The sequence below is a fragment of the Eleutherodactylus coqui genome, chromosome 2 (assembly GCF_035609145.1).
Source record: "Eleutherodactylus coqui strain aEleCoq1 chromosome 2, aEleCoq1.hap1, whole genome shotgun sequence".
NCBI classification, from domain to species: Eukaryota; Metazoa; Chordata; class Amphibia; order Anura; family Eleutherodactylidae; genus Eleutherodactylus; species Eleutherodactylus coqui.
Window position 1 is genome coordinate 299209917 of NC_089838.1, and position 20836 is coordinate 299230752.

The 20836-nt window shown below is 45.1% G+C and overlaps 1 protein-coding gene across 1 annotated transcript in view; it reads left to right on the top strand.

Moving 5' to 3' along the window:
- Positions 1 to 12565, top strand: part of PEBP4 (phosphatidylethanolamine binding protein 4) — a 79555-nt gene extending 66990 nt beyond the window's left edge. The window contains exons 5-7 of the mRNA XM_066593445.1: positions 6548 to 6596; positions 10391 to 10507; positions 12235 to 12565. Coding sequence (XP_066449542.1) covers positions 6548 to 6596; positions 10391 to 10507; positions 12235 to 12335 — 267 coding nt within the window. The 3' untranslated portion in view covers positions 12336 to 12565. The remainder of the gene's footprint in view (positions 1 to 6547; positions 6597 to 10390; positions 10508 to 12234) is intronic.
- Positions 12566 to 20836: the final 8271 nt, after the last annotated feature.

Below are 20836 nucleotides of genomic sequence, written 5' to 3' on the forward strand. Positions count from 1 at the left end.
GAAGGTGCATCTGCAAAGTCCAAGGCAGTAACCCATTGTAGTCGGTTACATCCCACAATTCCAACCATATTTGGTCTGATTGCTCGTTTCATGATGTGGTCAAGAAGTAACTCGCAGAAAAAGAAGCCAAGTATGCATCCCCTGATACATTGCAAGGCAGGCTCAACCACCATGTTCCCTTGGTTGAGGTGTGTGGTCTCATGAGCGCAGAGTCATTGAATGCTAGTTGGCTGCAATAGAGAAGACAGAAGTAGTTATATCTGCCAGGTATTTACCCACTTACGCACATTCTCGCCCAGATGAAGCATTCTCATTTTATATACCAACCTTTTATGTGGCACGGTATCAAACACTTTGGAAAAGTCCAGATCCAATGACTCTCCGGTCCAGTCTAGAACTACCTCCTCGTAGAAGCTGATCAGGTTGGTGTGAGAGAAGTGATCTCTCATAAACCCATGCTGATATGGAGTTTTACAGCTATTTTCCTTCAGGTTCTCCAGGATAGCATCTCTTTGATACCTTTCAAACATTTTACCCACCACAGAGGTAAGACTTACTGGCCTGTTGACCCCTTTTTGAATATCGGCACCCCATTGGCGATGCACCAATTCAGTGGAACAGACCCCGTCACTATAGAGTCCATCTATTTTTTTACTGGCCATACTAATGACTAGTAAGAAAATTATTTCTTGGGGTGTGCACCTCCAGCGGGCATCAACCACAGCAGCTAGTGATAAAACTCGCTCTGAAGTTCCCATTGTGGGGACCCTGCTGATGCAGCACTCAGTAGATACTCCTCCCACGCTGTCTACATTTCTGCACGTACTGTACGTAGTGCAGATGCTGGGTGGAGTGGTCTGAGCGCTGCAGAGATGTCTCAATGGGAACTTCAGAGCGAATTATAGCACTTATTACTGTGGTTGCTGCCCGGCAGGAGTTTCAGGGGTGGAGAGGGGGCACATGGAGGGGGCCACTATTACTGCTGGGTCTACAAAAGGGGACACTAATACTACTGGGGCCACTGGAATAACAGAGGTAAAAAATAGACATTGTGATAAGCCATGACACCTTTTACCTCGGCTAGTATTTTGTTGACGAAGGTTTCAGTCATGCCTAAGGTTGCCACCATGATGGGTAATGAAGTTTTGGGGACACTGTACCAGTTGTGCCAAATCCAGCGTTTTAGAGTTTTTTGGTTTGGCTCCTATTACTGAGCAGAACAGAAAACCCTAGGGCAAGTGTGAACAAAAGCCTTATATTCATACGCAGAAATCAGATAATAGCTGCAGCTTATAGAAGTCTATGGAGGTGGAAGTGGGAATAGCTGCTGGAGAGAAGCACAGAGATTCCCAAGGAGATGTGGCAGCAGCATCTAATAAGTGTTTTATTTCTAACCTGTGCTGGAATCACAAATACACTGCTCAGTACTGCTGTATAATGTCATCCATGTTGATGATAGAGATAGAGGAGCACAATCTCCTTCTGTTTGCTGCGTATAGAAGGCAGCATAGCAGCTATTCTCCACCTACCAGCTCAGGGAAGACCAACAATTAAGATAGAATCAGCAGAGGGAAAACTGGTGATAAATGCAGGATACAAGTCATATAACGGCCAGAAATGGTGTACACACATGGCAGCTTAGGGTGGTTCCACATCTGCGGCCGGGTTCAGGGAGCAGGAAAGGGTAACCCTCGCGGCCCAATGGCTCTGTCTGTGAACAGAACCGAACAATGCTGGGCAGATTCCATTGACTATAATGGGAATTGTTCTGTTTCCACCCGGCTTTTGGATGGAAGAAAAAGTGCTACATGCTGGGCTTTTTCTTCCAGTATTTTGGACCGGATCTGTGATGAAAGGTTTCAACGTGGATGTGGAACCGGCCTTAGTCTGAAAAGTTATGTTTTAATTACATGTTAAATAGCGGTTTACATGAAAATCCCACTTTTTGGTTCAGAGGTGCCACAGCAGCTGCCCAATTACAAGAACTAATATACCCCCATACTGTGTTGCTGTGAGAATTTACATGTCTAGGTATAATAGTGTCCTGAATTTTGTCAGCGACTTGTATAAATGATGTATTCTGACATCAGCAGCAGATTATACAGAGTCGGCTTCCTCTTCTCTTGGGGGAATCTTCACGTCAATCAGTAGATGGTGATCAAAGCCTGTTCCCTTTTTTAAAAGGCTCTTGCAAAAACAGAGACGGTATACGATACTCTAAAGCAGTTCCGTAATAGCATGCATTATAAAGGAGGAAGAGTAGCGTACAGACGATGGCTGAGTTTCAAAAAGATGTTCTGCAGCAGCTAGTCTGTGCATTAGAGGGCACAATACACTTTCTAAAGTTCAAAGACGATGAATTCCCATAAGAGATCTTGGAACGGAGCACCCTAACGCGGCCGTGGAAATCCTCTAATGCATATAACGTATAGTAAGTGGGTGCATTATATAACGATATTGCACTATACGCTATCGAGGACTCGCTATCCCGCGTCTACAGGCTTCTTTCTGGACATATGTTAGATACAGCAAAAAAAAAAAGCTGTGGGATGAGAGATGATGATGATACAGAATTGTCCTGTCCCATATGCAGGAGCAAATCTCACAGCACCAACCTGACTCATCCCAAAAGCCGAACTCGCTGCAGTTACCAAGGGAACCATCAGAATAAGTGATGTGGAGAGTGGGGAGTGCCTCCGAGGGTAATGGAGGGCTGAGAGTAGTCAATAGGGAGTTTAGCATTAGGATGGAGAATTTTAGTAAGTGGTATAGACAGGAGCGTAGACAGGTAGGAGTCTGGTTTGCAGGACTTTGTGTACTTGGCACTTGGGGGGGCACCTTCTCTTCACCTCTTGCGTTCTCCTGTCTCTCCTTGGTCCTCTCCCTCACTCTCTCCCCTGTGTTCTGCTTTCCACTTTCCCCGTCTCCCACGCCTGGTCTTCCTCCTGTTTCTCTTACGTGTCTGAGTGGGAGATTCCTTGTCACACGTGGCCTGGGAGTGGGAGCCTGAGAGAGCTTCCCCAAGATCCAGCTCATCATTATTACACTCTGCCCTATGCCGCTTAGACTTTAATAACCCGGTCCAGCCAGCTGTGACTCCCGGTTAGAAGGCGGCCGGATCCATTGTTACATATAGCCTGAGCACCGCTGCTAATATTAGACTATGTGCAGAACATCCGAACCTGCCTGACACCCGGCGCTTTACACTTTATTCTATATACTAGCGGAGAACGTTAACCACTTCACCACCAGAGGGGTTGTGCACACCGTTACTTTATGTAGAATCAATAAAGTAACTTAGTTGATACATTTTATCACTTATCTTGTACTGATCCAAAGTTATAGCTTTTTATATACTTCAGAGCTGTATTCACAATTCTGACGTTTATCATTAGAGAAGTCAATAAGTTTGTCTGATCCAACCCTAACAGCTGAGCTCCTACACCGAGTAGACATAACATTAAATTAATGTGTATCGGGGGTATACAAAAATATGGAAATTCTGTACGAAATGCATGCCTTAAAATCTATCTCTACATGTCTTATTGAAATATGAAGTATAATCCCATGTAACTTAAGTGGGAGTAATATGACACAGATGCTGCCGGGCAGAAGTGAACATCTGCCTGAGCAACAAGGTATCATTGGTCAGGGATTTCAGCCACTCAGCTGCTGTTACCAGCTGGCTTCCAAAACCACCCAGAGCAGGGCAAGAGGTGAAGTAAACACAAATTTGGCGGGAAAACTCTCAGCCAAGCAGGGGTTAAAAGGGCAGCTAATGGTTAAAATCCTATGCAGTTCGTACAGTGTTTTTATATTTTTGTCCACCCCCTGTAGATCCCCGCATACCGCCAAAGTAGCTTATGATTTGTTAAGGTATGGACTCCATAAGTCCCCTGAAGAAGTCCTATGGTTTCTGGCACCAAAACATTAGTAGCAGGGGTTGTTCAGACTTTTGAAACTTGAATTTTTTCTGAGTACGTATTTTGGAGTCGTGAGTCGGACTCCAGTGGGGCATTGCATTGATAGTGCCTCGCTGCAAACAGCTTTCAGGTTATGTTGCTGGCATACTTCCTTTTTTCAGGTAGACTCAGTAGTTGATCGCCAAGGGTCTGCTGCATAGGATCCCTGCCAATCAGCTGATTCCTAGGCCTACTGTCCGTATACACAGTGCTGGAAGCAGATAGCGCTGACTGTATTGTAGTGGCCTGGTTTGGTACTGCAGGTACATTGAATTAAAAGGGAGCTGTGCTTGTAGTACCAAATCAGGCTACTGCAATACAGGCCACATTTTCCATACTGACAGTGGGCCTGGGGATGTGGACTCCTGCTGCTCAACTATTGAGGACCTATGTTGAGGATAGATTATCAATTGGAAAAGTCCCAGACAACCCCTTTTTAAGACTTGTAAATTGTGAGGTGGGGCCTCTCTGTAGATCAGATGAGTTTTGGGTACTCGTGACCTTGCTGCCAGTTCACTAGTTGTCTTTCCTTGGACCACTTTTGATAAGATTTCCGCCCACCTGCCTGGCTTTTGAACGGAAGGAAAATCTCTGCATGCAGGATCACTAAATCATCCCAGACAGATGTCTGTCCAGCCTTTGTTTGAACACTTCCATTGAAGGAGAATTCGCCACCTCCCATGGTAACCTGTTCCACTCATTGATCACCCTATAAAAGTCCTTCAGATTCTTCACTTTTACGGCACTCATTGAATTCAATAGGAGCTGTGTCTATAGTATCAAACTGGGCTGCTGCAATATTGACTGCGCTATCTGTTTCCAGTGCTAGCCGCACTGACAGTAGGCCGGCGATCATCTGATCAGTGGGGATTCTCAGCGGCAGACTTGTGCCAGTCAACTATTGATGACCTAACCTGAGGCTAGATCATAAAGGGTAAGCATCTTGGATAAGCCCTTTAATAATTTTAACATTCACTGGATGCACGCAGAGATTTTAATAATGGCAAGGAATTGAAAGGCAAAGTTTCTTGGTTAATTTACAGTTCGTTCAGTATCACAATCTACTGAGAAACTTCATACGCCTTCATTTGAGGGGCTTTCCCACAAGCTCACCCACACAGCCAATGTCAGGGATCCCCTTGTGTGCCGCATCCTCTGCCCCCTCAGCCCAGCGCTCTCCCACACTTCTGTAACTCCTCTTCACTTCCTGCATGATGCAGAATTTTTTTTCTGGCTGCATTAAATACTTTCCATCCTCCAGTCTTATTTGCTTCTTACTTCTACTTCTCATTTTGACTTCCATCACTTTCGCTGTCTGTCTTCTTCTTTTCTCAGATTGCTTTTAAAGCCCCACTAAATACAAAGAGGAGTAGTGATATAAGTGGTATATATAAATGTTATACATTGTTGCGAATGATATTAGCAGTACGTCATACGTTGGCAACCGTCTGAGCTGGGGTCTGTACCCGGCAAACCTGGGCAGGGTCCAGGGCCAATTAAAGCTGGAATCTACCCGAGTCTCGTTCTTTTAGATCAATTGTATCTGCATCTTAAAGATGCAGGCACCACCATTGATTATGACAAAAGCAATTGCAGGAAGCGATTACTGTACTGCCATCCTGCATCTTCTCTGTCATGCAAGCTGTATGATGTCACGGCACCACCTGCATCGTTCCACACAATCCTAGCCAGTGGAGGCCAAGGCAGAGAATGGAGGGCTCCGCGGGAGCATGATAGAGTTGAGTTTATTTTATAGTTGGAGTACAGTGCAGCCTATAATTAAAGGGGTTGTCCCGCGAAACAAAGTGGGTCTATACACTTCTGTATGGCCATATTAATGCACTTTGTAATGTACATTGTGCATTAATTATGAGCCATACAGAAGTTATCAGAAATTTTTCACTTACCTGTTCCGTTGCTAGCGTCCTCGTTTCCATGGAGCCGTCTAATTTTCAGCGTCTAATCGCCAGATTAGACGCGCTTGCGCAGTCCGGGTCTTCTTCTTTTCTGAATGGGGCCGCTCGTGCCGGAGAGCGGCTCCTTGTAGCTCCGCCCCGTCACGTGCCGATTCCAGCCAATCAGGAGGCTGGAATCGGCAATGGACCGCACAGAAGCCCTGCGGTCCACCGAGGGAGAAGATCCCGGCGGCCATCTTCAGCAGGTAAGTAAGAAGTCACCGGAGCGCGGGGATTCAGGTAAGCACTGTCCGGTTTTCTTGTTTAACCCCTGCATCGGGGTTGTCTTGCGCCGAACGGGGGGGCTGTTGAAAAAAAAAAAAACCCCGTTTCGGCGCGGGACAACCCCTTTAACTTGAGGGGTGGTACAGTGGGGACTATAAATGACTGGGGGGAATGGGGACTATAAATGACTCAGGGCACACAGTGAGGCCTCAATTACTGAGGGGACATTAAGTATCACACAGTTCCTATTGAAATTGATGGGCTCCTTGTGAAATGCATGGGTGTAGAGGGAGAAACTTTAATTGTAGCTGGTGTCAACTTCAGACCAAAAACTGTTGTGGCCCCCTATTTTAAACAAACACCTACACAAACTGTTCATCGTTCATATTGTCTATTTTGATTTAGGGTCGGGATCTTCAGTCTGGAAAAAGTCTCCAAGGAAGAGAGATAACAGGTAAATCCGGAAGGTGAAGAAAACATCTGGTTGAGAGATGCAGAAAAACATTGAAACTCGCGCAAGAAAAAAGTGGTAACCAATCAGATTCCAGCTCTCAATTTTTAACAGGAAACTGAAAGCTGTAACCTGATAGGTCGCAAAAGACCACGCCTCCTGCTGGAGGAATTCACCATCCTAGCACCCATCTGTGGTGAGTGACTCCTCTTGTTCTCCACCGATGGTCTGGCCGACACCTTAACTTACCCTTTCATTTAGGACTCCATAGTATTCTATAGTTTCCTGCAACTGACCTCTTTCTTACATAATACGCTATAAAACACTTGATGATCTCCAGGCACAGAAGAAGGAAAGACATGAGAAGGGGGAGAAACCAGGGTTTAAGGCAATGTTTAGCTTCTTTTTAAGGGTCACTTGGGCAAAAATACATTTTTTCATCCCTGCCCTCCTTATCTGATTGGAATGCACAGAGGACACCTTCAGAGTGTGAGAGGCAGTCCCTTCCCTGCAGTGCAGCCCCCTGTCGCATATTTCCCTTTTCAGCCACAGTTCTCCGGCGCGGCGCATTCAGCCAATCAGCTGGCTGGAATCGGCACCACGTGACTACACAGCGTGCACGCGGATTGCCTTCAGCAGCCGTGGGCACTACACACTACAGTTAAGCAGACGTGCACTACACACTACACTTAAGCAGCACGGGGTTAGGTTTAGGGTTAGGGTTACCTAAACCTAACCCCAACCCTAAACCTAACCCTAAACACTAACCCTAAACCCAACCCTAAACCCAACCCTAAACACTAACCCTAAACCTAACCCTAAACCCGCTGCTTAAGTGTAGTGTGTAGTGCACGTCTGCTTAACTGTAGTGTGTAGTGCACACGGCTGCTGAAGGCAATCCGAGTGCACGCTGTGTAGTCACGTGGTGCCGATTCCAGCCAGCTGATTGGCTGAATGCGCCGGAGAACTGCGTCTGAAAAGGGTAATATGCCCCCCTGTCTGATGCTTATGAGACATCATCTTGATATTGAGATTTTTCACTTTCATGTTCAATCATTCCCATGATGCATCGGTCTAGCATTAGTTAAGGCTATACCATTTTTGTCTGTAGGGGGATCAGTTTTAATGACTTTTTTTCCCCGTTTTCATTTTCTTCTGCCCACTTTCAAAAAGCCATTTTTTTTTTTTGTCTATCAACGTAGCTGTGTGAGGGCTTGTTTCTTGTGGGACAAGTTCATATTTTTTAATGGTACCATGTAATTTACTATATAGTGTACTGAAATGGGAAAAAAACGCAATTCTGCGATCTTTGGGGGGGTCTTGTTTCTATAGCGTACGCACTGCAGCAAAAATGCCAGGATAACTTTATTGTATGGGTCAGTACAATTACGACATTATGAATTTTATATAGTTTGTAATTATTTTTTTTTGCGGTAATAATTTAAAAAAAATAAAGTTATGGCTGTGAGAAGATGTGGCACAAAATTGTATTTTTCTGTCAACATAGATGTGTGGGGGCTCATTTTTCGCAGGATGTCCTGTAGTTTGTATTGGAGTTCAGACAACTTTTTGATCGCTTTTTATTTAATTTTATCTCAGTGATGGGAGTGACAAAAAAAAGCACAATTCTAATGTGACAAATGGGTCATTTTGATTGGACTAGACGAAGCGATACCAAATAGGATGTTTGTGTTATTTTGTTATAAATATGGAAAAAGGTGGATTTTTTACAATCACCTCTTTATTTCTTTTAGGCCTTTCTCATACAGGCGTTTGCAGAAACGCAGCATTTTTCAACACTGCGTTTACTGCAGATTCCACCCGGTTTCAGCAGCCCTGGCATGCGTTATGCCATCGTTTTGGCTGAGTTTTCAGCACAGCTAAAAGCGCAGCCAAGGATGCTGAAAAAAAAAATCAATACTCACCTTGCAGGTGCCGTCGGGGTCCCTGCCGGTGTTTTCGGATATTCGGGACGGCTGCCGGGCACCTGTCAAGCCGGCAAAGCATCTGTTGCTAGAGACGGGGATGGAATTCCTCACCTCCCAGCAAGAGATTGCTCTGATTGGCTAATTCGACTCAGTGACAGCCCTCTCACCCAATCATAGCCAGCTGTGGAAGCACCAATCACAGCCATTGAATGGCTGTGATTGGTGCATCCAGCGCTGGCTATGATTGGCCATTGAATGGCTGTGATTTTGTACCGCGTTTTCAGCAACGCTGAAACCGCTGACCATTCATTTCAATGGGCGTCGCAGCGCCAAAAACGGCCAAAGATGGAACATGCATCACCGTCAAAGTGCAGCGTTGGAAATGCTGCGCTTTGACTCTTGTGTGAGCGGCCCCACTGAAATGATGGGAAGCGTTAAAAACCGCCTGTCATCACTTCAGGTAAAGTAGCAATCTTCCGACGTGGCTGAATTGTTTTCAGTGGGAAGCAATGCACTTGCGTGTATATGGTACGTTGTGCGATGTGTTTACCGGCCCCATTGAAAACAATGGGCGATGTGTTCCGAGGGCATGCCCAAAGTTAGGACATGACGCAGTTTTTTTCCCCCCGTGATGTGGGAAAAAATTGCTCATGTATATGCCCCTATTCAAATGAATGGGGTTCATATTCATGCAAATCTCACACATCGTGCGCGATTTTCTCGGCCGTGTGATTTTTTTTCGGCCTTAATAGAACTTTTTAAAACTCATTTTTACTTTTTTTTTTTGTTTGTTCCTCTCGGGGACTTGAACTTGTGATAGTTTGATCACTTATACGGTATAAAGTAATACCATAGTATTACATTATACCACGATCTAACAGGCAATCTATCAAGCCACATCACAGGCATGGCTTAATAGACAATCTACAATGGCAGCCCGGGGGACCTTCAGAAGGCCACCTGCTGTCATGGCAACTGAACGGCACCCTGCGATCTCTGGGGCATTTAAAGGGTTAACAGCCGCTGTCAGCGCTCACATTGATTGTGGCTGTTACAGGCGGGTGTCAGCTGACAAAGACAGACCGCACCTATTTTGTATGAAGCGGCATCGGCTCCCATTCCCACACCATACCAACCCCGAACCTCCATGATATAACTGTACGCCCTGTTGCGTTAATGCGTTAACATACTTTGTTGCCAACAGTCCCAATTTGCCAAGGACTGCCCTGGACTAGAGTAAGGGTGAAGTTTATGGTAATTAAATGCAAAGTGGGGTATTTTGGGACGTCTAAGGGGTGTTCCCACATGCAACTATATCGATCAGATACTGATTGAACTGTAAGAATTTGTTTCTCTTTGGCAGCTGCGGCTTATCTCCCTGAGATCATAGGGATCGGGCAACTGAAATCCAACCTTATCTTTCCTGACACTTGTCCTCGGAGAGAGTTGGGAGGCCACCAAATACATCAGATAGTTGGTCAATTCTGCTGAAATAGACATCTAATGAGCGTGGCCTACCTTAGAGATTCTGTATGAATCCGTATGAGAGATAAGCAAGAGGGCGCACTCATACCCATTAAATTGTCCCCACAGTGCCAACAATGGGGCCGGAGAAACAGGCCTCGTCCTATCAGTGAAGGGAAAGAGGAAGGAAGAGTCAAACTACTTTCCCGTTTCCTAATTTGAAAAATAATTAGGAGCTCCAGGGCTTTTCTATAGGCACAAGCCCCTTCATTCTGGGAATCAGTCAGCAGTCTGAGATCTGTAAAGTTGGTGGCGTGACATGGGTAACGTGAATTTAGGTAAAATGTCTCCATCTTTGATGTCTGTCCTTGATTTATTGTAAGACTTTTCCCTTTTTGTAATCAGAGTACAAGGGTCCGTCTCCCCCTGCAAACACCGGATTTCACAGATACCAGTTCTTCCTGTATCTGCAGCCTCCAGGGTCTCGCCCTTCTCTTCTTCCATCGGAGGAGAAATCTCGTGGTACGTTATCTCTACCATAAGAACACCTGAGAAGGGTTAGAACTTACTGCTAACTTGTCTCCATCACCCATGCTTCCTAATGTACATATGGTCAGGAGTTTTCAGATATCCAATGGTCTCGGGTACCAGCAGGTGGCATGGGAAAGCAGAGACCGCCTAATATTATGTGCAGATGTTGAGATAGGTGACTCATATGGTATGAATAAGATGCAAAAAGGGGATTCCAAAAATTCATTGCTCAGCCATTTTCTTAGAAGTTACTAGATGGGAAGTGTTGGGTATTTTTTTTTTTACTCCTTATGTTCCAAGGAAAGTTGTTGCACACTGGTCCCATAATAAAGAGGTGATGAAGCAGTTATGTCCAGGACTATTGGAGGGTCTTGTAGGGACAAAACAATCCAGGATGCAATAACGCCCACTGGTGTGCAGACCCATTAATCTCTCGTGCTCCTGCCATAGTATTAATTGAATTTCTCGAAAGATGCAGGGGTGGCAAAAAGTGCAATATCCCCACCACACTTTTATTTACAGTAACATTATTAACCCCTTCCTCCACCCTATGCATTCTCCACGTCAAGTGAATGGGTGACCAAGATAGTGGATAGTTCACCACTGCTCTTACTGAGTATAACACTCCGTCCATTATGATCTCTGGTCTGGACAATGCATTTAAAACCAAAACTTCACTTAAAGGGGTTTGAGTCTGACATATTTATGACCTATCCTCAGTCATCAATATCAAATCAATGGGGGTCTGCTGCACAAATAACAGTTTGAAATGACGGCGGTGCTCGCTCCAGTGCTCACCAGGCACAGTGCTGTACATTGTATAGTGGCTGTGCATGGTATTGCAGCGCAGTCCTGCTCACTTGAATGGGACTGAGCTGCTCTCAGGCCATGTGATCGATGAACGTGGTGTCATGGACCTGTGAAGAGGCCATGGTGCTTGCCCGAATACTGCTGCCTCTTCAATCAGCTGATCAAAGGTAGTCCTGAGTGGCGGACCCCACTGATCAAATAAAGCATCAAGATAGGTCATCAGTATTAGAGCCCTGGAAAAAGCCTTTAAGTCTCATATATTGGGTTATGAAGTATCTACAGACCTCACCAGTGGTGCATAGAGATGGTAGCAAGGGTTGGGCAGACAATATGAGGGATGTTTCGGTCAGGTTCTCATAGACATGAAAAGCGCTCCTTAGCAGACAATTTTTATTTTTTTTTAACCCTTTCCAATCCACTGTCTGACGTCTTCCTACATTGTGATTGAAGCTTGTACAGCTACAATGTCAGAAGATGTCCGACAGGGTATTCTTACCTTCTATTGCCAGCCACTCCGCTGTCAGAGCCTCTCTGGCATTCATACACTAGCTTTAGCCAGCAGATGGCACCGTTGTAGAACAGCAAAAAGAGAAAGCCTTTTAGGAACCCCTGAATCCAAAATTGGATTAGAAAGGGTTAAAAGATGCAATTTTCTGTACTTAAATGACATTTTTACATCAGGGCATGAATATGGCGGCCATTCAAATTAATAGCTGACCTATAATGCCTGGACATGCCGAGTCTATCATAGCGGGAGTGCCTCCTACAGAGCAACCCTCTATTCTAGCTCATAGATGTGGATCCCGAGGGGGGCACAACCCCAATGTCATCCATTTACCGTATTGGGTTGTAGTGAGAGAACCCCTTTAATGAGGTCAGGATATTAATATTAACCTTCTTTGTTTCAGGTAAATTCAACCCTGAGGCATTTGCTTTACGCTTTGGCTTAGGAAAAGCAGTGGCCACCACCCAATACATGGTCCGGAACCCCCAACAAAAGGATCTTTAAGAAGTGCAAGCAACGATCGCATCGCATTTACAATTTTCAGCAAGGACAAAGCGGCAGATTGCTATGTAACAAACCTACTCGCAGTGAAGCTATATGTCTGGGAACAGTATATGTGATACATGTACTTGTATTGTAGTGTGCTACATGTGGTTACTGTAGTTGGTCAGTGGTTAACTTCATTCTGGTGTTAATAGCAGACTGTTAAATCCAATAAAATGATCCCTGACTTCCGTCTGTCATGTTCCTTTTATAACATTTACACTTAAAGACAGATTTACATTGCTGATTGCTATGGGACATTGTTGGGATATGGCCTAAACTTCTGAACAATGGGGGGCTGACATCTGTGACCCTCTCTTTGTGATATCTCTGGCACATTGGCATTCCTGACCACCCCACTTTGCAGAGAATTGCAACACGGCTCCATTTAAGTGAATGGGATTGTATTGCAGATTCGTCCACAGCGCTTGGCCAGGAGCGCCAGTGTGCAAGGAACTCCTAAGAAGCAAGCCAAACTGCTTAGGCCATGTTCACACCTGAACTCTAGGTTTCCACTTTCTTGTTCCGTCATAAGAACTGGAAAACAGAATCCCAGTGGAGCAGAAACTAACAGGCCGACTGATCGCACTGACTATAATGGGGTCTGTCGACTTCCACAATGCCACCCAGCATCTTCCCGGGTGAATTGGCGCAGCATTGTCCACTCCTTCATCTGCGACTTTCTGACGTTGGTTCCAAGCTGAGCCTCCAATGCTGCTGTGAAGGAGGCATTAACCTGTGTAAAGTACCCTAACAGCAAAAGCTATCATAGGTAACCAAATGCTTTGGTCACCTAGACTCCAGTGGGATGGAGAGTGGTGACAGTCCTATGGTTGGTTATTGGGGGTCCTTTATAGCCAGTAAAAACTCAACTTGCTGAGATGGGAATAAACCTTTATCTGCTATCTACTTGTCGATTGGTGGGTGTCTAACTGCTGGGACCCCCACTGACCATAGATATAAACCCAAATGCTTCCCTAAATTCCCAGAACTCTATGCTTGAATCCGAAAAGATGCATTTGGATGTTCAAAAAACAGAGAGACCTAGCAAATTAGAAATGCAGATGTGAACTGCAACATTAACATGCATGAAGGTTATTTCTTATTGGGAAAGCTCTACCACAGCAGTTATGTTTCTCATCTGGAATGGCACAAGGTAAGTGGACGTTATGTGGTCAGTAGAACTTCGCTGCATCAATCACTTTAGGAGGGTTACCCAGTGGATTTGATGGCGACGTTCAAAAGTACCTCACCTCTGTTTTATTTGTGGCCACAGACACCCCACCCTGTTTTCCTGGGGGGACACCCATGTATAAGGACACCATACCCTGACAAATGCTTTGACACAGAAATGTGGGACATGAACACACAGTGGCATAAAGTGCTAGAATTAGCTAGACCAGTTCAATGGTTGGTGAGTATATAAATGCCTCATACTGATGCCAGCCAGAAAGCCATGCCACAATGGAGGTTAAAAAAAAATTGGATGCTGTATTGCAGAGCCATGCTCCTCTAGAAGACAATAACATGTCATCATGCCTTACGTACTCCCATGTCACTATGTCATCCACTAGCTACAGTACTACACATTTGTCAAAAACCAAAGATGGCGTTTAACCAGAAGAACTTGATGTCAAATACACCAAAGACTGGGCAGCTCACCGTCACATAATCAACTATGAATTCTTCATTGTACCAGAAAATGCTTTGACAGAGTGAGACCATCTCTCAGAAGACTTGATTCATAGCCGCAATGAAGGTGCAGAGGTTATGGAGAAGGGTGCTGTCCTTTTCCACATAAGCTGAGCTCCAAGCAAGCGCTTCACCTTCTATCAGGTGAATGAACATCACCTTATTTCGGTCGCTGGTAAATGGAGCGGGTCTCATCTGGAAAAAAGATGCTGCATTTGTTGCGGCATTGGTTCAGGAACCCCCTGTATTAGCGGCAGTCCCCACCAAATCTTGATGGTAGTGGCATGCGAACATCAGCCTCGGAATGTTGTCACTGCAACATATCTGCCTTTTTTCCCAGGGTAGAGAACTCCTGATACGTGGCACAAAATGTCTTGTAATTCTGCCACTTCTGGACTCCATTTCTGAGCATGTTATTCTGTCACGAGTCTGTCGCGGGACTGAAGTCTCGTTCTGTAGCCACTTACAGGAAGGTAGCGTGGTCCAGGAGTAGCCGAGATCTGATTCACAAGAAGGCAGTGCAGTACAAAGGGTTGAAGCAATAACGTAGTCAGGAGGTATAGCCTAGGTCTGGTACACGAGATGGACAATCAGTTGTAGAGGAGCAGGTATGTGGGAGAGACGTTTGATTAGAGGCAAATGGCACAATGACACACAAGAAGGGAGTGTCAAGGCCAGGCTTTTATAGAGAGCCTAATTAGAGAAGGCACAAGACATGGGTTTGACCAAGGCAGGGAAACACGGAGCTAGGAACATGGACAGGAGTCAAAGGACAAAGAACAAGGTGCTAGGATTTGGGGTAGCTATCCAGCATGCTGAAATAGCTCAATAAGTATGCAAGAGGTCTCAGGTTGGAATATTGACAGACCCTAAACACGCCATCAAACCCGACAAATAGAATTGTCTTGAACTGCCAGCTCAAAGGCAAATCCATTTGTGATATTAAAGGGGGTTATCCCTTAGTCACAGGATGAATTTATGATCACTGGGAGTTTCACCACCGAGATCCCACCAGTTCCAAGAATGAGGGTCCAGTGTCCCCTGACCCCCTCACTGGAGGGTTATTGCATGCGCTCCATTCATTTTCAATATGACTGCCGTAGATAGTCAAGTCTAAGCGCTTGGGTATTTCCATCAGCCCTACTGAAATTAATGGAGCTACGGCCATGCATGTTCAGCCAGAGCTCCATTCAGTTTGACGTCACTACGGATGGGAGAAGCAACCCAACAGAGATTAAAAGAGGGGGACACGGAATCCTCATTCTCAGAATTGGTAGGGTCTTGGCAGTGAGAACACCACTGATCATAAAGTGATTCCCTCTCATGCGGATAGAGAATAACCTTAGATCGTGAGATAACCCATTTAAGACTAAGTAACCTAAGTAATGCACCAATTACCACAACCAAAGACATTGCACAATGAATACTCTATTAAATTCATTACAATGCCTGGGCACTCAGTGGTCACAACAGGGGACCCCCACTTCTTTTTACTCATATACAGAGTAGAGACAAGTCCAGTCCAGTAAATATAAGAACCAGAAGTGCGCCAGTAAAATTTGCTAGCCCCGGTATGAAATCCTGGCCCTGGCTAGTGTAGCACCAATGACCAGACCTCGTTGGAAGTCACTCAGAATGCTGGATTTTCCCAGCTAATGTGGATTCACAATGAAATTGATCCATGTGATTTTATGCTGCAGTCCGGGGTCACCGGTCTAATATCTATACAGGGAAGCTCCAATCGTGAAATGGCCTGGGGTAGGGGTCTGATAAAGTGGGGTGTAGGACATCATTATGCGCAAGTAGAGGATTCAGATTTGGTATAAATATTATTTATTAAATAACGTACGTATAAAAAGGTGAAAACAAATTCCTCCCACTAAGAGCTATAAAATTAAAGGATATCAGGTCCAATTTTAACTAATGAGAAAGTCCTAAAGGGGCTGAAAATGAAGAGGAAAAAAAGGCATAGACCTCAGCTCTGTTCACAGCTCCAACAAGATTTCTGTTCTTCTGGTCCATCAAGGGGTAGAACAATAAAAATAACAGAATGCCAGATCTCTTGTAAGATGGACACCAACAATGCCTCATAGACCCCATTAACTTATAGTGGGGACGATGGGTTCTGTAATGGCGCTGTAGAGGTATTGTTTCATCTTCATATTCTCATATTTCCCAGAGGAGCATGGATGGCCTTACAAGTCTCCTCACACCTAGGTGCTCTCCTTAAGGAGAAACTATACCCTTCTTGACTGGAAAAATTGTGATGCATGCTGTTCTATTTTGTCCAGGAAATATGAAAGAAACTCCTGACGAAAATGTCAACAGTCTGAAAGAAAAAATCCAGATGCCACATAGTACAGTCCAAAAAAGTACATGATAGACTCTTGAATTGATGACCATTAGAGATGAGCGAGCGTACTCGGAAAAGCACTACTCGCTCGAGTAATTTGCTTTATCCGAGTATCGCTGTGCTCGTCCCTGAAGATTCGGGTGCCGCTGCGGCTGACAGGTGAGTCGCAGCGGGGAGCAGGGGAGAGCGGGCGGGAGAGAGGGAGAGAAAGATCTCCCCTCCGTTCCTCCCCGCTCTCCCCTGCAGCTCCCCGCTCCGTGTCGGCACCCGAATCTTCGGGGACGAGCACAGCGATACTCGGATAAAGCAAATTACTCAAGCGAGTAGTGCTTTTCCGAGTACGCTCGCTCATCTCTAATGACCATATCTCCTTTAAGAAAAATGATAACACAAGAACAGCAACCTGAACACGTGATGATGAGTAACAGACGTGAACTCTCATTGCCTAGAAACATGTTTCCTACCCTGTAGCAATCGGTTTTTAGAAAACTCTATTGCTGACAGTAGTATCTAACAGCTGGCCAAGCTGAACACACGGGCACTCGCGAAATTTCACTATCTGGCACTCCGTCTTACTTCACTTCCATAATTTAAAGGGGAATTACTATTTGTGGAGCTTGGAGCGATTCCGGTTATATCATCTGCTGTATGGGTTTAGTTTGCTGATGTGAAGGCCTGCCTCTTATTAAGTACCTCTATACTGACCAAATCTAAGGGTGCTTTTACACAGGAGCGATAGTCATTCAGTGAATGAAGGTGGAGCGCGCTGGAGATCTCTACCTGCCACCTGCCTGCTTTCACTGTGAACAGGCAGTCGCTCCAAGATGAACAACTGCCTGTTTACACTGAGTGAGAAGTCGCCCGTTAATTGCTTAGTTTTAATTGGTTGAAACGAAGGGACTAATGAGAGATTTCTCACTCAGTACGCTATTGAATCCAACTTTTACATGGGCCAACTATTCATCAAAATCGCCCGTTTGAGCTATTTTGTTTTTAGCCGATAGTCAGCCCTTGTAAATGGACTAAAATTTAACATATCTTCATAATCGTCATAACATTTTTTTTGCTAATTTCTCAGTTCATTTATTCATTCCACACATGGAATATTGAGGACAGTATTGGGCAGCAGTAATCAAGAAGGACATATCAGAGCTTGAGCGGGTACAAAGGCGGGCAACTAAAGTAATAAACGGAATGGGCGGACTACACTACCCAGAGAGGTTATCAAAATTGGGTTCATTTAGTTTAGAGAGAAATATGGCTGAGGGGCGACTGAAAAACTATGTATAATATATCAGGGGACAATACAAATAAAATAAAATTTAAAAAAATCTTGTTATTTGTATAGCGCCAACTTATTCTGCAGCGCTTTCAGGCAATACAGAGATCTCCCATCATCTGTTTATACCCAGGATTGTGACTGTAACAAAGGGGCGCCCTCTACATCTAGAGGAAAGAAGGTTTCTACACCGACATAGAAGGGGATTCTTTACTGTAAAAACAGTGAGACTATGGAGCTCTCTGCCTGAGGACGTGGTGATGGGGAACTCACTAAAAGAGTACAAGAGGGGCCCGGACACCTTTCTTGAGCGATACAATATTACATGTTATATCACTGATTACTTCAGAAGAGTCGGTCATCCGGGGATTACTCTGATTGCCCGATTGGAGTCAGAAAGGAATCCTTTTTCCCCTAAAATGTAGAAAATTGGCTTCTACCTCAACGGGGTTTTTTGCCTTCCTCTGGATCAACATTGCATGTTAACAGGCTGGTTTGGACGGACATAGGTGTTTTTTCAGCCTTACATACTATGTTACTATGAGAACTGCCGCAGAGTAGACAGTCAACATGCAGGGTTGCGTTTGTCTCCATTTATAGATTTCAGTGCACAAGGGCATGTTCTTCTAAATAGAATGAGGGTTTGATTGTGAAGATGGTTCAGCAACAACTTGAGGGTACATTTACACGTAGCAGAAATGCTGCAGATTTTCCGCAATGAAAAAATCTGCATCAAAATCCACAGCATTTCTGCATTAAAAGCCACGCTGGAATCTACACCACTGGGGTGTATTTGGATGTGGATTTTCGTGCGAATTTGCTGCACACTCCACTGGTTCTATTGAAAGGGTGAAATCAGTTGCTGACCGTGGACATGCTAAAAACACTTACTGTTGCCCTCATCCACTCTCGGCTGGATTATTGCAACTCGTTGCTGATCGGCCTCCCCTGCACCAGACTCTACCCTCTCCAATCCATCCTGAATGCGGCAGCCAGGCTCATCTTCCTGTCCATCCGCTACTCAGACACCTCTGCCCTGTGCCGGTCACTGCACTGGCTGCCCGTCAAATACAGAATACAATTTAAACTCGCTACCTTCATCCATAAAGCCCTCCACAGCACAGCGCCACCCTATATTGCCTCCCTCATCTCAATCCATCACCCAGCCCGGGCTCTCCGCTCCAAAATCAGACTGAGTGCCCCTTTAATTCGAATCTCTCATTCCCGCCTCCAAGACTTCTCCTGAGCAGCACCGGTCCTCTGGAACGCACTACCAAAAGGCTATCCAGGCAATCCAGGACTCATAAAACTTCAGGCGTGCTCTAAAAAAGTACCTCTTCAGGGAGGCATACCGCATACCCTAACCAAACCCCTCTGTATTCTGCCTGATAACATGCTCCCTGACCTACTGACTGCAATCCTTGCCAGCTACCATCAACGCCCTGCAGTCATACCGATTCTACCATCACACGGCCAAATGTCTGACCATTGTCTATGTGTATAGCATCCCTCACTCTCCACCTCACCATACATCTCCAGCCCCTTTACCTTCTGTATCACCCCATTACGTGTAGTATGTAAGCTCGTTGGCGCAGGACCCGCACCCCTATTGTTTCCATCAACTGATTATTGCATGTAACCGTGGTTCTGGAATTTTTGTTCTTTTGTCTTTCTGTATCCCCATGTCTTTGTAAGCGCTGCGGAATATATTGGCGCTATATTATTATCTGTACCGAAATCTGCAGCAAATCAGCGACATGAGAACACACCCTAAAGGGTTGTTAGGGATTTTCTTTTTCTTTTGATTACCTGTCCTGAGGACAAGCCATCAATAGGTGATTGACAGGGTGGCTGCCGATCCCCACCAATTAGCTGATTAGCACAGAAAGCAGATTTCACTGTCCATAGAGTTGGTATTGCAATAGCGACTTTCCTTAACTTCCAAAGCTTTCCATAGTGAAAGTGGCGCCGGTAATCAGCTGATCGACAGGGATCAGAGCTACAGGATTCTCAGGATTGGTTATGAATAGAAAAAAATGAAAAATGTCCCAGACAACCCCTTTAATGCCCCTTTTCATATGCTCTATTAGAGGATAGCAGGCTAATTGCCTTTTTGCAAGGCACAATAGTTGCTATTCAGCAGCCTCAGCCATGCCACGGCAGACTATCCGTATACTACAGACAGATTCGACCTACCCATTGGTACAATACTGTAGATATATTCCACATTGCAAATTCTGAATCCACAATGGTGTGGACACATCCTAATGCTAGTCTTTACAATACCTACAGGGGGTGGGCAAAAATATGGAAACACTGTACGAAATGCATGGGATTTTAATAATTGTCACTGAGCTGCCCTTTTGACCGCTGCTTGGCTGAGAGCTTTTCCACCAAATTTGTGTTTACTTCACCTCTTGCCCTGCTCAGAGTGGTTTTTGGAGCCAGCTGGTAACAGCAGCGGAGTGGCTCAAACCCCAAACCAATGGACCCTTGTTGCTCAAGCAGATGTTCACATCTGCCCAGTAGCATCTGTGTCATATTACTTTCACTTAAAATTCATCTCTACATGTTTTATTGAAATATGATTTTTAATCCCATGTAATTTAAGGCATACATTTCATATGGTGTTTTCATATTTTTGTCCACCCCCTGTACGTGTCAGGGCAATACTTCTTTAAGCTTGCCTATATAGTTTCTGTCCACTACTTACCCATCCTGTCTGCCTGCCTATACACAGATCACCCATAACATGAAAACCATTGACAGGGTGAAGTGAGTAACAATGAGACAAGGACAGGGATTTATTAGGTAGCAAGCGATCAGTCAGGTCTTGAGGATGATGGATTGGAAGCCGAAAATAGGCAAGTGTAATGATCTGAGTGACTATGACAAGGGCAAAATTGTGATGGTTAAAGGGGTTTACCAGGTCGCACATGCTATCAGCGCGAGAATACACAGGGATCAGAGCGGAAGCCGCTACTCCAACCCCTGTGTAGTGGTCGGCGCTTGTAATTGCAGGCACAGCTCTCATTAATTTCAATGAGACCCCAGCCTGCAAATACAAGCGACAGCCACTACACAAGGGTTGGAGCAGCGACTTCCCCTACGACCCTTATGTATCCCAAAACTGCCTCG